The sequence below is a fragment of the Prosopis cineraria genome, unplaced genomic scaffold (assembly GCF_029017545.1).
Source record: "Prosopis cineraria cultivar Desert tree isolate PC_DT_omini unplaced genomic scaffold, ASM2901754v1 PC1, whole genome shotgun sequence".
NCBI classification, from domain to species: Eukaryota; Viridiplantae; Streptophyta; class Magnoliopsida; order Fabales; family Fabaceae; genus Prosopis; species Prosopis cineraria.
Genome location: NW_026555332.1, coordinates 12,723,843 through 12,738,027, shown reverse-complemented (window position 1 = coordinate 12,738,027; position 14,185 = coordinate 12,723,843). Strand labels below are relative to the sequence as shown.

The following is a 14,185-nucleotide window of genomic DNA, read 5'->3' as shown; positions in this document are numbered from 1 at the left end:
ATAAGCCAACAAATTCTTAAAAAAAAAATTTAATTATATTTTAATTTGCAAGAGATGAGAAATTTAAAAAATACTATTTATATTTTTTAAATATACAAAATGCCCTAATGTATCTTAAAAAGCTAACCTTATGATAAGAATAGCATGTCCGAAAATAGAAATTGTTGCGCTTAGATTTTAATTTACACGAGACAACCAATAATAGATTTAGGAATATTTCCTGGGGGTAATTTTTTTTTCTTTAATTAGTTATGGGGGGGAACTTAGTAAGAAGTATATTTTTTGATTTGATTTTAAAATTTTTTCACATATTAATCAAAGGAAAAATACAAGTGTGTCCCAAGAATAACACACTTTAAGATAAAATGAGTAATTATTTTTATCTTCAATATGTATGGGCAAAACAATTTTTACTATAAAATAAGTTATTATTTAAATTTTAATTTACGTAAATTGACAGACAAAAATAAATTATTTTTTTATTTTTATCTTTTAAACACGGCGAGTAAATCTAGTTGAAATAATTGTTGAAAACTAAAGGTAAACATTAAAACTCAAAATTCGATAACCTAGTTTTTTTCATAAAAGGATCCAAGCCATGGTTTGGAAAGCCGAACCAAAAGATACAAGCAAACCGGGTTCTGTTGAGTGGGCTAGTTGATTTGGTTCTTCACAAATATGTTGTAACCTTGGGTCGGTAGGATTGTTTTTTTTCTATGAAAGCTTTGGGGCATTTCATTTCTCTTTTCTAGTACATGTTTCAATTTTTCTATATTTTAAGTTTTTTTTTGTGCGCATAAAACAGGTTACAAAATGAGAATTAAAGGGACCTAATAGCATCACTAGGCCTACGTTTCAAGTTAGAATGTCAAATAACTACTCTATCTTAGTTAATTTGTAAATTTATTCATTATCAATTATGTTACCATGTATTAAGTACGGATTATTAATCAATCTTCTTCATTGCACCACGTAAATTATTGATTTTGTTTAAACATTGGGATGCATAAGTGCATGCTCTGCCATACTCCTTTCCGGTCTTATATATCAATCACTTTTAACCATCTCATCAGAATCAATAAAAAGTAGTTAAATTACTTATATTATTTGAAAAGAAAAATTTCTAAATATACCCTTGTTATATACATTATCTTCAAAAATACTTTATCTCTTATACGCAAAATTTCACCCTACTCGTAAAAAATTATAAAAGGATAAAATTAAAAAATAATTAATAATCTTTTTCACGCAAAATAACTTATTAAAAAAACATCAAATCCATCAAAAATATAATTTACATATAGGACTGGGACTAATTTTTACGAAGGTGCAAGCTTTAGGCTATTAAAATCCAAGGTTTTCAGCCCAGTGTTGTTGTAGTACTAGTCCACATTAAACCCAAAACACAATAGCAAAACGACAACAACAAAACAGAAATTAACCCGATATAGTTGCATGCCAATCCCCAACCTGATGAGAAAGCCTGGTCTGGTTTATACGAAAGTTTCATTCAAATAGGCTTCTCTCTATTTCAATCCATCTTTACTTCACCTCCCTACTACACTTGGCCATCAGATCAAATTTGAAGCATGAAAACCAAAGTGGTCCAAAATTAGTCAAATTGAAGTTCATGTAAATAAATAAATTTGACGGTCCAAAAATAGAAGTGAAAGTGAAGTAGAGGGAAGTTGAAATGGAAAGCAGCAGAACTAGGTTTCACCATGGTGTCAGAAAACAAGACACAGAGTAACTGAAGCAACATAACTAGAATGGCTACCACCAATACTTGCAAACCCATAAGTTTCAAAGCACGAATAACTTGTGTCCCTACAAAATAGCATAAAAATTGACATAAACTATGAGAAAACAGCTCTACATAGTTTAGTCTCACAAGGAAATAGTACAGTCTAATTCTTTGGCAGCTGCATGAAGAAACTCAATAGACATTCCATTGGAAAGACGGCTGTGAGCTTCCCAAGACAAGCATTTTTCTACATCAGCTTGCCAATCAATCACATACATATTGAAAAAATGATAGGAGGAGTTAGGGTTCTGCATGCCATCTATTCTTGCTAATTTAGGGCTAGGGCTGGGTCTGATTGAGCCGGTGTGCAATATATCTCTAAGTACTGATGTGCTCAGAGCCCTTACAAGTGCACTGGGATGAGAAAGGCATTGAACAGTAGCTGGTAGGCGACACTGCATGCACAGGAACCAAATCAGGTGAAAATTTAAAGTCTGGCCTTAGACTACATTGATTTCTGAATAAAAAGGTTTGGACTTGGTTTAGAGAATCTAACAAAAATTTCTTGATTCTCTAAAAATGCTGCATTTTAATGCTCTTATTCATGAGGGGGGTAAAGAGTCCAAATCAAACAGACTGAGACCCACCTGCTACTTGATGTATTAGCATTATACTAGATGATACACTCTCTCTATCCCAAATTATAAGAGAGTTTTTGGCAAAATTATACATATCAATAAAATTAATCAAATACACTTTAGATCTTAATATATATATATATCTATAAATTTCAAAAAATACCCTTAATTTACTATAAACTTTTTTTTTAAAATGAATACGGGAATATATAACTAACTCAAAATGAGTACAAAATCAGGATATGAAGTAAAAATAAATCTTTCATCAACTACCTCCATAAGAATGCTGGTTTTTTTATCAAAGGTGTACAAAGCATTGCCAAAAGAATGACAGGACTTAGCTAAGAATCTGATCTTATTTGTGAAACATTGAATAGTGATAAAATATATAATGAGGTAAGGGTGATATCAGAACAAGTATAATTAATGAAACCTTATTTTTGTCAAAGTATCTTATATTTTAAGATACAGATCACCTCCAAAAGTGCCTTATAAACTAGAACAGAGAGAGTGGAATACAAGTCTCCTACAACATTATATTTAAGTAATGATAAAGTAGTGTAGTGGCATGTGAAATTAGGTTATATAGTGTTGTTTGACTCAAACTATCATTAACTTTCAGTCATGAGAGATTCAGAGGTGAGTTAGTTAACTAGTAACTCATAAATGCAGTACCTAATCAAAGCCAGATTTGCAATGTTCAACCAGAGGAACATCATTCAACACGGGCATAGTTTAACCGGAAGTGTCAAAAAGGGAAGTTTCATTTACCTTCAACAGGTTTGAGAGGCCACCTGCCACTGCGAGTCCAGATTCTCCGAACTCCAGGACTGGCTGAACTGCCCTAGCTGTAGCTTCCAATAGCTGGTCAATTTTATCAAGAAAGAATATGAATATCAGTAAAAACCAAAGAATGAACTCCACAACAGCCTCCACCCTTGAAAAAGAAAAATAAAGAAATTTCAAAGCCATTTAATCCAACAAATTGTGCCCATATTGAACACTAGAATTAAGCCAGTAATATCTTCTTAACATCGGTAACTGGAAATTTTTGCGTTAAAAGCCTCAGGAGGAAGCAAAGAAACTACAATTGAATGCTTATTCAATAACTCAGTAGTACTGCAGCATAAAAAAGTATCTGTTCTTTTATCTCTGACAAGAAATCCATTAAAATAAAAAGCTCCTAGATCCACAATATCAAATTAGGGAACCACATTTAAGAAAAATGTTGACAACGTGTATGGACGTGTTATGTACAAAATGGCAAAAATTAACAGATGCCAGCATCTATGACAGAATAATATGTGAACTGGCAAATTAGCATTATATGATACAAATACAACAACAACAACAACAAGCCTTTATCCCACTAGGTAGGGTCAGCTATATAGATTGCAAGATGCCATTGTACTCTATTATTTATCAAGCTTTTAGGAATATTTTTAATTAAGAGATCGCATTCAACAACTTCCAAGAGTGTTCTCTTAAGCCTTCCTCTGCCCCTCTTAATCAGGCTCAAAGTTATATATTCCACTCTTCTCACTGGTGCCTCCCGTGGTCTTCTTTGTACATGCCCAAACCATCTCAACTGATTTTCTACCATTTTTTCTCAATAGGTGCTACCCTCACTTTTTCGCGTATGTGCTCATTTCGAATTTTATCTTTACGTGTATGTCCACACATCCATTGTAACATTCTTATCTCTGCTACTCCAACTTTATGCTCTTGCTATCCCGTCAGAGCCCAACATTCACTACTATATAACATGGCCGGTCTGATAGCAGTACGATAAAACTTTCCTTTAAGTTTATCAGGCACCTTATGGTCGCAAATAACTCCTTTAGCTTTACTCCAATTAAACCACCCAGCTTGAATCCTATGTGAAATATCCCCACTGATTTTGCCATTATTTTGAATAATGGCTCCCAAATATCTAAACTTTTCCACTTGAGGTATAATTTGATCTCCCAATTTCACTTCCAAATTACTGTTGACTTGTCTCTTACCAAATTTACAATATAAATATTCCGTCTTACTCCTACTCAGATAGAAACCTTTTGACTCTAATGATTAACTAAATTTATAATATAAACAAAAAACAACACATAAAACAAAGTTCTACTGCCATGCAGTCATCAAGAAGATTATTGACTTTGTATTACAGGTAAAACTATTGCACGTATGATACTTTCAGCAATTGAGAAGATAGAGTGAAGTAAATCATTTAAAATACTACCTCCAACTGGGGTAAAGTGCAAGCTTCTCCATCAACCAGCATCCCATCAGTGGCTCTAAGTAGAAAATCCGATGCACTAGCTACAATTACCATTGATTCGGCATTATCATGATTCCTCATTAGTTCCACAATCAACTTTACAATTCGCTGATTAATTCTCCACATCCTCTGTCCTACATCATCATCTCTAGCAATCCAGGGCTGCAATTCCCTCTCCGCCTGACAAACAAGAAGCACAGGAAAGTGATTATATTAAAACAATAGTAATGAAAAAACAAGCTGTTGAATTGAAAATCAGATGAAATCCCCAGCAGGAGATATTTGACATTTCTAAGCATAGAAAGTTGAAAAGTAATTCTGAAAAGTTGAAAAGTGCCATGTAATAGTTGTATCTAAACAGAAGAAGTGTCAAAGTCAGTGCCAGAGTTAAAATTCAAGAAACTATTTTGCAAACTGATGGAAAAATCTGAACCTGAAGCACAATTGCTGTAGCTGCTTTCGTTGGTGATGCTGATACAACATTGCATAATGCATCAACAACCTACATAAAAATTATCAATGATGCATCATTTCACTGAAAAAAAATTATATAAACAAGACTTAAGACTTCCTCAGAAACGCTAAAGCATATAAAAAACTTACATCTATAAATATCCTTGACACATCACTACTGGATCTCTTTATATCATTGAGAAAACCTAGATATGTTTTGACTATCAATAAAAACCATTCCAAAACCTTCTCTTAGTAGCTTTTGCAAAACTCAGTTCCTCAATAAGAAATCAACTTTAATCAAGAGTTCAGAAGCTATTCTTGCCATCATTATTTGCTACAATCTGATTGGCACCAAAGTAAAGGGAAAAACCCCTTCCCAAAAAGATAACAATTGAGATGGGGAAACCACCCTAATTAAGCATTCCATTCAGAAACTCATACTACTCAATATAAAACTAAAGCATTTCATACTACCTTGGTCCCTATCAATTGACTACCCTCAGAAAGTTGACGTCCTGATAACACTTTACTCGTCCATCCCTAGATCAGAATCCTTCACAAAGAGTCCTTTTGGAAGCCACTAACCACTAGATCTGATATCAAACGATCAGCATCCAAATGGGAGTGAGAAAACCTCTCCTAAAAGCTAGTTATTAAGCAATGAGAACGCCTCATTTAAGTACCCCATTAAACAACTTGTAGCACTCGGTGCGGGAAATGTCATGTTATTTTAATCCCTACCACCATCTAATAATCTAGTTAGACTAGAGGCCCATCACAAGGTTTAAGTGGGCTTGTGCCATGAACCATGCTTAAATATTTGAAATAGTCAATCACTTAAGGATATATCTGGTCTTAGTTGCAAATTGTTTCTGGCATGCTGCTCCTTTCTGTTTTTAATGTGGACAATTGACCCTATGCATGAAAGCATTTGTGATGACAAGGAGAGCTTTCTAGTGTGAGAATATATTTATGATGTTGCACAAGGAAATGATCAATTCCTTGCTAAGAAATTGCTTTGAAAGTTTGGGCTTAGGTTGTCTTTTTTATCCTTCCTGTGTACAAAGGATATACCTCTTTTATCCTCATCTAAAACTTCAAGAGTCTAATTCATATATGACTATTAAATATTGTTAAATCATGAAAACCATAAATTCTTGCAAATTTCGAACACAAGCAGAGAATGAGTAATTGCTAAATCAGTGAAAGGATACCTGTCTCCATCCCTGTTGGGCAGAAGTGCTTTCCACGCAAGGTTGTGTTTCAGGAGATGCAATTAATTTGTGCCATAGCAATGACACAACTGAGAAACATAACTCTCGTTTCTCTGCCAGCATGGATCGCAGAAATATTTGTGTGCTGCAATTAAATCCTATATACCTGTCCATGGTAAGGAAGTTGGCTAGATCTGAGGCATCCAATGAGAAACTAGTGATACCCTTACCCAATGCATAACCTGATGCTTCATTTGAGTATGAAGTTTTTGCAGATTCATGATTAGGTTCAGAAGGGGCTAAATCCTCCTGAGAAGGAGAGACAGATGTCTGCCCAGGATCAAAGCCGCGAGTGTTTTCAGATTGATTTTGCCTTTCACTATTTGAAGGAACAAGGGAACCCTTCCAAATAGATGCATGAACTAAGTTTGCTTCCAATGGCTCTGCCCTGTTAACAAAGGCTGCAACTGTTTTGCTGTGAATGTCTATGAGATTGTATAAGGACGATGCCCTAGAGTGAATTTCATTGTCCCATTTGCACCGCATCAAAACAGACAGAGCATGCATACAAGCTTTTGACTGTCTGAATAGTTCAGAAACATGGGCAGCAACCATTGCTGCGGCAACTATTTCATTTGAGCTGTGACTCCATGGAGTGCCAACAGAAGATGGCTTCAATGAAAACAGTGCCTCTAGAATTGTTAAAATTCTGCGAGTGTGGCGTATTGCTGAATTTATACCACTTCGCAAATCATGTGACGATTCATTTACCTCAACAGGCTTGGGTCCATCTTGTAAATTGTTGGAAGTTGAATGGTTGCTCCCTGCTGAAACCAAAGGGAACAACTGAAGCTCACAGGCAAGAGCACATACAGCAGCTAAAACATAGGAATCAAATGCTGCTACAGGACCTTGTTTCTTGAACTTATTATTTGCTTCTTTCCGACTTTCAGATATTGCTTGCAAGTCCCCAATGCTTTCCTGTGTCAAAGAATTATCTTCACCTCTTGGTTTCTCACTTCTCTTGTATCGTGCTTCGTGACTAACACAAACTGTTAAAACAACAAAAAGTAGACGAGAAGCAAGTTCTACAGACGCACATGATTCTAAAAAGAGTGAATGGATCATAGTACGAAGTTCTGCCACAGCAAGGTTTTTGGAAGCAGACCCCATTCCAGAGAAGTATCTAGTTTTTCTGTTATGTTCTCTGGATGGCTCAGATGGAAATGTCCTCTTAAGAATAGCTTCAACCGTAGCAACAAATATTTTCATTAGACAAGCTTCAGAGGGACTGCCACAAGGAAGATATTCCAAGACCTTAAGAAGAGGTATAAACAAATTCCATGAAAGTATGGGAGGTTGCAATGGAGTAGCAACAACAATTTCTGGAAGATCAACGGCTGAGGAACTCAAAGGAATCAGACCATAAGCTGCTTCCCAGATGGTACAGATTCTCCATTCAACCTCAGGCCCATGGGCACAAAGCATTGATGCAATGCCTTGGGCAGTAGCCTCAATAGTAGCTTCAGCTGCAGGAACTTCTATCTGATCAACAACAAAAATCATAATATTTTCAATATACTTGCAAAACCATCATCAAAGCCAAATATAAAAAAGGATTTGTTAGCTAATAAAGTTGAACAATACCTGCTTTCTATAGGATGAAACGTAACCACCCAAAGGTTCATGCTGAACTTCAACTCCATCAACTTGCCTAAGTGGAGGAAAAAGTAATGCAGGTTGTGAAAGGATGCGGAAAAGCAAAGCAGCTGCAGCATCAGCAGCTATAACAGCTCTCATGGACATTGCAGTCCCTATAGCACGCAAGAAATGCAAATGCATCCAATTTCTAGGAAGCTGCATTACCATTTAAAATAAAATAATGCATTAGTTAATATACAATTAAAATGAAAGCATTAAAAACCACCATAGCTTGCCTCCCATCTATTTCAGGATACATACTTTAGTCGAACTTTACTTTTTTCCGTGCAAAAATACCCTCCATAATATGTAAAAGGTTGTTTTAGTTTGAAAATGTATCTAAATTAATCGGGGTATTTTAGTAGAATATTAAAATTGGACTGAAGTGTAGCCTAATTTATTTTCAAGGGAGGTCCATAATAATTTTAGCAAAACTCAGAGGAGCTATGTGTAATTTAATCTTTTAAGTAAATGCCAAAATCTTGTGTCTAGGCAATAAGGCTTTGCAATAAAGTTGAGATATAATAGCCTATCTTCTATAATGCTGAAAACTGATCACCAATTTAGCATCAAAGCATATTTTTTGCTGCCTCAGCATATCAAATTTATACAGCTTACCCTAATGCCAGAAGCATAATCTTCAGCAGCTCGAAGAAGCTCCACAAGCTGCACAGCAGCATCAAGTGCATCTGGAGCCCATGATGGGGGAGCTTCTAGCAATCCAAGGAGTAGTCTTTGTGTGGCACTTGGAGTAGCAATGGCATAGTATCTACATAAATTAGACATGCAGGCTTAGTGAGATAAGCGAACTCAAGGACCAATAACCAAAAAAGGTATAGGGTTTAGGATAACCTATGAAATAAACGTGCATATGGTTCAAGAGCTGGTAATCCTGCAACAAGATGCTCATCCAAAGCCGTTGTGGGAGGAGGAAGTAAAAGAGCGGGGACAGCTGCTGCTGTTAAAGTAGCAGTCTCATAGCGAGCAACTTCTTCATCACAAACACTTAATATAACACCAGCACCATTGGCCACAGCCCACCTAGGAGTTGACGGCATGAGCTGAGGATGTTTTCCAGAACCACAAGAAGAAGCTAGAGCAATTTAAAAAAAAAAGAAAAAAAAGAATTGATATTAACAAATCTGATAGAGAAATCCTACATATTAACAACATAAATATTAAAAATGTCATGACAACACTAATAAATAATCTAGTTTTATTGGGGAAAATTACCAACCGATTTGTTTCCAGATGATTAATGAAAATGATGAGTGTATCTGTGCGTGCATGTGAAACTCCTACATGTGTTCCAAGTGCATTTTATTTTTATATTTTTAGGTGAATTGGTCCAGAGAGTTCCCAGTATTTTTAAGTTTGTCATTAGAATCAGAATAGAGGGACAAAATTGAGATTTACTATAGGCAAAGTCCATCCTTATTTAGATTGAGTATCAAGGTGCAATTATATAAACAGAAGATAGAAGAAAAATAAAATTTAAAATATTCAAAGATCACTGTAACAAGAATAAAAGCAGCAGATGTTTGAATTTGCATGCCTATCCACATTTGGAAAGAATCCACATGTAGCAATGTCCATAGTCCTTTTTTGGAGCCACCAATTTTGATGCCAATCAAAGGACACCCAAATAAGGCATGAATGTCACTATCCCCAAAAAGTAGGGGATTGGTGATTAAGTGGGTATTTTCCATTATTTCTTTCTTTTTATAAGTTAGACATTTTATTCCTTTTGTAGTTTCTAATGTTTGTCCCCTATGTTTTTCTATCTCAGCATTTGTCCTGTACTGGACGCTTTATGGAATTATGTTGAAAAACGCCCATCTTAGCTTTTATTTATTCCTATTGCACCAAGTAATCAACTATCTCAAGAACGTCTTAAGTATTTTAGTATGAATGTCTTACACACTATTGTGTAAAGAAATGATATGGAAAAACATTTAATACAACAAAATCAAGAGTTAACTTACCAGCTGCAGGTGGCTTGAGTTCTCCTGCAGCATATTTACCCATAACACCACTGCACCTGGCAATGCATGAAAATATAAATTGGATCGAAGTGTACTTAAAATCCCAGGGGTAAGCAAGCCATTGATCACATTTGTGTCAACAATGAGCATATAAGATATGTATATTTGCATCAAACAAATTGAACTACGCTTCAAGCCTACCAAATCTAAATCACTATTCCAATACTGAAGAAAAATCTATAGCTGACAAGCAAGTAGGGATGGCAATGGGGCAGGATAGTGGGTTTTCAATACTTGTCCTCACTCCATTCTGTTATGTTTTGTCATGTACATGTCTCATAATTCAGTGGGTTTTTATTCTTTCTGCAGCATATTCAACCCGCAAGTATTCTTTTGCCCCATACCCTGCCTGCCCCAAAATACCATAGGAAAGATAACAACTTTTCTCTTCTAACAAAACATCTTTCAGCATCAATCTGTTTGCCGATATGGAATGTTTTTAACGGAAAAGAGAATTACAATTGTGAATGAGAGGAAGATAAGGCATTTAACATAACAGGGAAAAAAAAATGCAATAACTCCATACAAACTCTATAAAATATTTATAAAAAAAAAGGCAAAAAGGACAAAGAAAAAGCAGAAGGATCAGAATGCTCCACTGATGCCTAACCTCCCCAAATATAGAAAAAACATGGGATAAAATAAACACCAAGTGGAAGCCAAAAGCACTACCCTTTCCCATCCCATACTTAATCAGAGAAAATAAACATTTTTTACCAAACTAGTTAAAGAATTCATAGTTATTCGCTCTATGAGAATTGAGAATAACATGATTAAACTTCATTAAAGCCAAAATGAAACACTTTCTGAATAATAAAGCTTAATCTACTAGAATCTAATGATGCCTAACATGCTAAATAATAAAAGCCCAGCTGCATTATTTACCTTTGTCTCCTTAAAACTAATCATTTTTGCAGGCAACACTCAAACCTAGATGATTTACCAAAAAAAGGAAAAACCAAATCATAAGTCAATTCATATTTATAAAAGTACTCACCACCGGAAATAGTCACTTCTAATTCCCAGGGGTGCAGCCAGCAATATGTCAGTAATCCAAGGAGACAGAGGCCTTATAGGTTTCTTCTCCTGTGGTGTGGAATAACGGTTAGATTCCCCATCAATAGGATTACTTGTCGTTGCATGGTTGCCACTGGTGCTTCTTTCAATTTCACTGTGTTGTCTTTCTATTTTGAATATGGGGCGATTGTAATGAGTTAAAATTCTCAAAATTTCACCACACGCCAGTGCCCATTGTTCAGAGAATTCATTCTGTACATTGAGACAAAAATTAAATGAAACTCCAATGTGTAACAGACAAGCAACACATAGGCCATAAATCAAATTACTTAAAAAAATTTCAGAATTTCAGCCAAGGGATTATACCTCACTTTCTGGGCAGACTAAGGATATGAAAGAAGCAAATGGAGGGCTAGTCTTATCATAGACTAGTATACCATCAATAATGCAAGAAATAATTGGAAGTACAACTGCATGCCCATGCTCTGGATGATGAAGGACAAAAGTCGCTGAAATCATGAAAATATAAAAGTTATTGCACATAAAACAGATTCCAAGAAATAATATTCACATTGAATCAACAAAATGTAACTAACATGAGTTTAAGCATAAATACCCAAAACATCATCAAAGAGGATCATTTCCTTTGAAGGATATCGGTTTCGGATCAACTGTCAGAAAAACACAAACCAGTTAGCATCTCATGCAAGCCCTCACATTTTATTAGGTCCCAAAGAAACCAAAATTTCCTTGAATTGAATATGTGGTATAAGTTGTATATTTTTCTCTTTACAATTTCTTGTTTTGCCCATAAACTAAGGTTTACTTGTCATACCTCAGCAATATCTTCAGGAAATTGTTCTGATGTAAACTGAACAAAGTACTCAACATAGGCAGTAATTTGATCCTAGCAAGAAGTGGACATAAATGTCACAATAATGAAGAAATGAGAGCTTTTCAATGGCAGAAGATGAAAGAATTCATAAATAAGCATCTGATAATATTTATGTTACAAATCACGAAGAAGACACCAGTGGTTCATGACTATGATATGTTAATAATATACATCTAATGACTTCACAATGAGAAAACATGCAACAAAACTGCAAAATGAAGCAACAAAATAAATGGTTATTCCAGGAAAAAAAAAAAAAAAGGAGTCCAATGAATTGTGAAGAATAATACCCATTGCCAAAATCAGTAGATAAGAAAAGTAATTTGAAGATGTAACTATTCTTGAGAAAGGATATTTTCTTCACTTTGATTACAAAAGAATTTATATTAACTCGGAATATTCAAAACATTAATAATCATGTGATAAAATATTGAGAAACATGGAACCATTTTAATTCAGTCTCTCTGAAAAATATACATGCAGAATTTTTTAAATAATCAAAAGGCCTTGAGATATTATCCCTTTCTTCTCCAATCTCCATGAAATGCTCCAACATTAAGATTGAAATATTATTCTACGTAAAGACATGCAAAGACTTTGGGTTACTAAAACATATAGTGCAACTGATAATTCACCACCCTGGAATAAGGGGGAAAAAAGTACTTCAGAAGAGAATAGCTGAGGAAACAATAAACAATAACAACATACCTTTCTTTGTTGACCATCCGGTGGGGGAGGCCAGAACAATGAAGAAAACTGAAGGCGGTCAATCCACCTGTCACTAGAAGCAGCCATTGAAGGAAATATCTAGTTCCTAGGTATTTCCTTATGCCTTTAATACCAAAACCAGCTTCCAGTCAAAACTTAGATATCGTAATTCAACATTCCCCGTGCAGGATGCACAGATATTTTGTTACCTGAGCATTTACAGACAAAAAGCAAAATCAAACTTCAAAAACATTCTCAAACCGGAAAAAAAAAAAAGAACGCAGCAAAATGCATCTCCCTGAAAATTGCAGCAGCTTACAACAAATAGCATTTGTTCAGCAGACTAAGTCTTGCCACTTGTGATTTCGTAAGTTTGATTTCACTGCAAACCCAGAAAAACTGAATAAATTACCCTTCTGAAATATCAGAATCAATAAGGAGATATATCAGAAACAGAGCCCAACCGAAGCCGAGAATCTTCGAGCCGAACAAAATGGAGAATGAAGCAATTCTCTTGACAACCAAACAGTTCAAAGATTATTTTCAAAAACTCAAAACAGAACCTGAATACTCCCCTAAATATCTCAGCACAGCTCAAAGTAATACCAGGGAGAAACCCAAAAAAAATAAATAAATAAATAAAAATCTTAAAACATCTCCGGAGGCAGAATCAAAACGAAGAACAACCAATCCGCCCACCCAAAAAAAATATGCAACAAAAGAAATTGAAATAAAAAATGAAAAAAAATAATGATAAGTACCAGTGCAGTTGTAGTTTGCAGAACTGATCTGTGTTGAAAGTAAAATTTCGGGGACGAGACGGAGAATCCGGGAAAATGGGCGAGACAAATAAAATTGGGAGTGTGATTTGAGGGGAAAAAAATTGGGTGCATGGAAAAATTTGGTTGAAGATTGAGAGGTAGTGGGAGAGGGAGAAAGAAGATCTTTAGGAGGGCTGAGAAGCTTGGAATGGGATCATACGTGGCGATGATATTTTCCTCTCGCCTTAGAGGCTCCGTGTCACGTCATCTTACTCCACAGTGTATTCGAAGTACCCATCCATGCTTCTATTTATATCCATCCTCGCACGCACATGCATCATTTGTCATTACATACATACTCACACATTCACCATAGTCAATCAATAAACTAAATCATTCATTAATACATTACCCAAAGTCCCAAACAAAACAAAATAAAAGCTCACTCAATCAATAATTCAATACTCTTCCCCTTTGAAATATAAGATACTTCTTGAAAATTTTTATATTTTAATACATAAGGTATTTTACAAAATTCTAAAGAAAATTAATAGTTTTAATGGAAAATTCTTATATACTTATACTTAATATATTTATTTCTTATTAAATTAAGACATGTAAATTTTTTATAAATTATTTTTTATGATAAATTCTTGTTATTAATTTAATTAACATAACTTGTTATGATTTGATTTAATATAAGCATATTAAATTTATAAAGTTAAATATAT

General features: G+C 34.8%; 1 protein-coding gene across 3 annotated transcripts; it reads right to left on the bottom strand.

Moving 5' to 3' along the window:
• Window positions 1–1,688: 1,688 nt before the first annotated feature.
• Window positions 1,689–13,717, bottom strand: LOC129308084 (protein GIGANTEA-like). 3 transcript variants are annotated; one of them, XM_054949086.1, is made up of 16 exons: window positions 13,455–13,717; window positions 13,013–13,075; window positions 12,694–12,902; window positions 11,926–11,997; window positions 11,707–11,761; window positions 11,457–11,599; window positions 11,071–11,342; window positions 10,014–10,069; window positions 8,881–9,121; window positions 8,647–8,797; window positions 7,975–8,184; window positions 6,328–7,872; window positions 5,091–5,159; window positions 4,619–4,837; window positions 3,154–3,246; window positions 1,689–2,199 (listed from the first exon to the last, which is right to left on the bottom strand). In XM_054949086.1, the coding sequence occupies exons 3-16, from the start codon at window positions 12,778–12,780 to the stop codon at window positions 1,888–1,890; spliced, it is 3,525 nt and encodes a 1,174-aa protein (XP_054805061.1). In that variant the 5' UTR covers window positions 12,781–12,902; window positions 13,013–13,075; window positions 13,455–13,717; the 3' UTR covers window positions 1,689–1,887. The 3 variants fall into 3 exon arrangements, 2 of the variants coding, with proteins under 2 accessions (XP_054805061.1, XP_054805068.1); XM_054949093.1 differs by having other exon boundaries at window positions 12,694–13,075; XR_008592535.1 differs by lacking the exons at window positions 1,689–2,199; window positions 3,154–3,246; window positions 4,619–4,837 and adding an exon at window positions 5,588–5,706 and having other exon boundaries at window positions 5,119–5,159.
• Window positions 13,718–14,185: the final 468 nt, after the last annotated feature.

Coding starts and splice junctions, on each gene's coding strand:
- LOC129308084 (XM_054949093.1), bottom strand. CDS start 12,780: ATGGCTGCTTCTAGTGACAGGTGGATTGACCGCCTTCAGTTTTCTTCA. Junction 8,185..8,646: donor ATTATGCTTCTGGCATTAGG/GTAAGCTGTATA, acceptor ATGGTAATGCAG/CTTCCTAGAAATTGGATGCA. Junction 3,247..4,618: donor GCACTTTACCCCAGTTGGAG/GTAGTATTTTAA, acceptor AAAATTGACCAG/CTATTGGAAGCTACAGCTAG.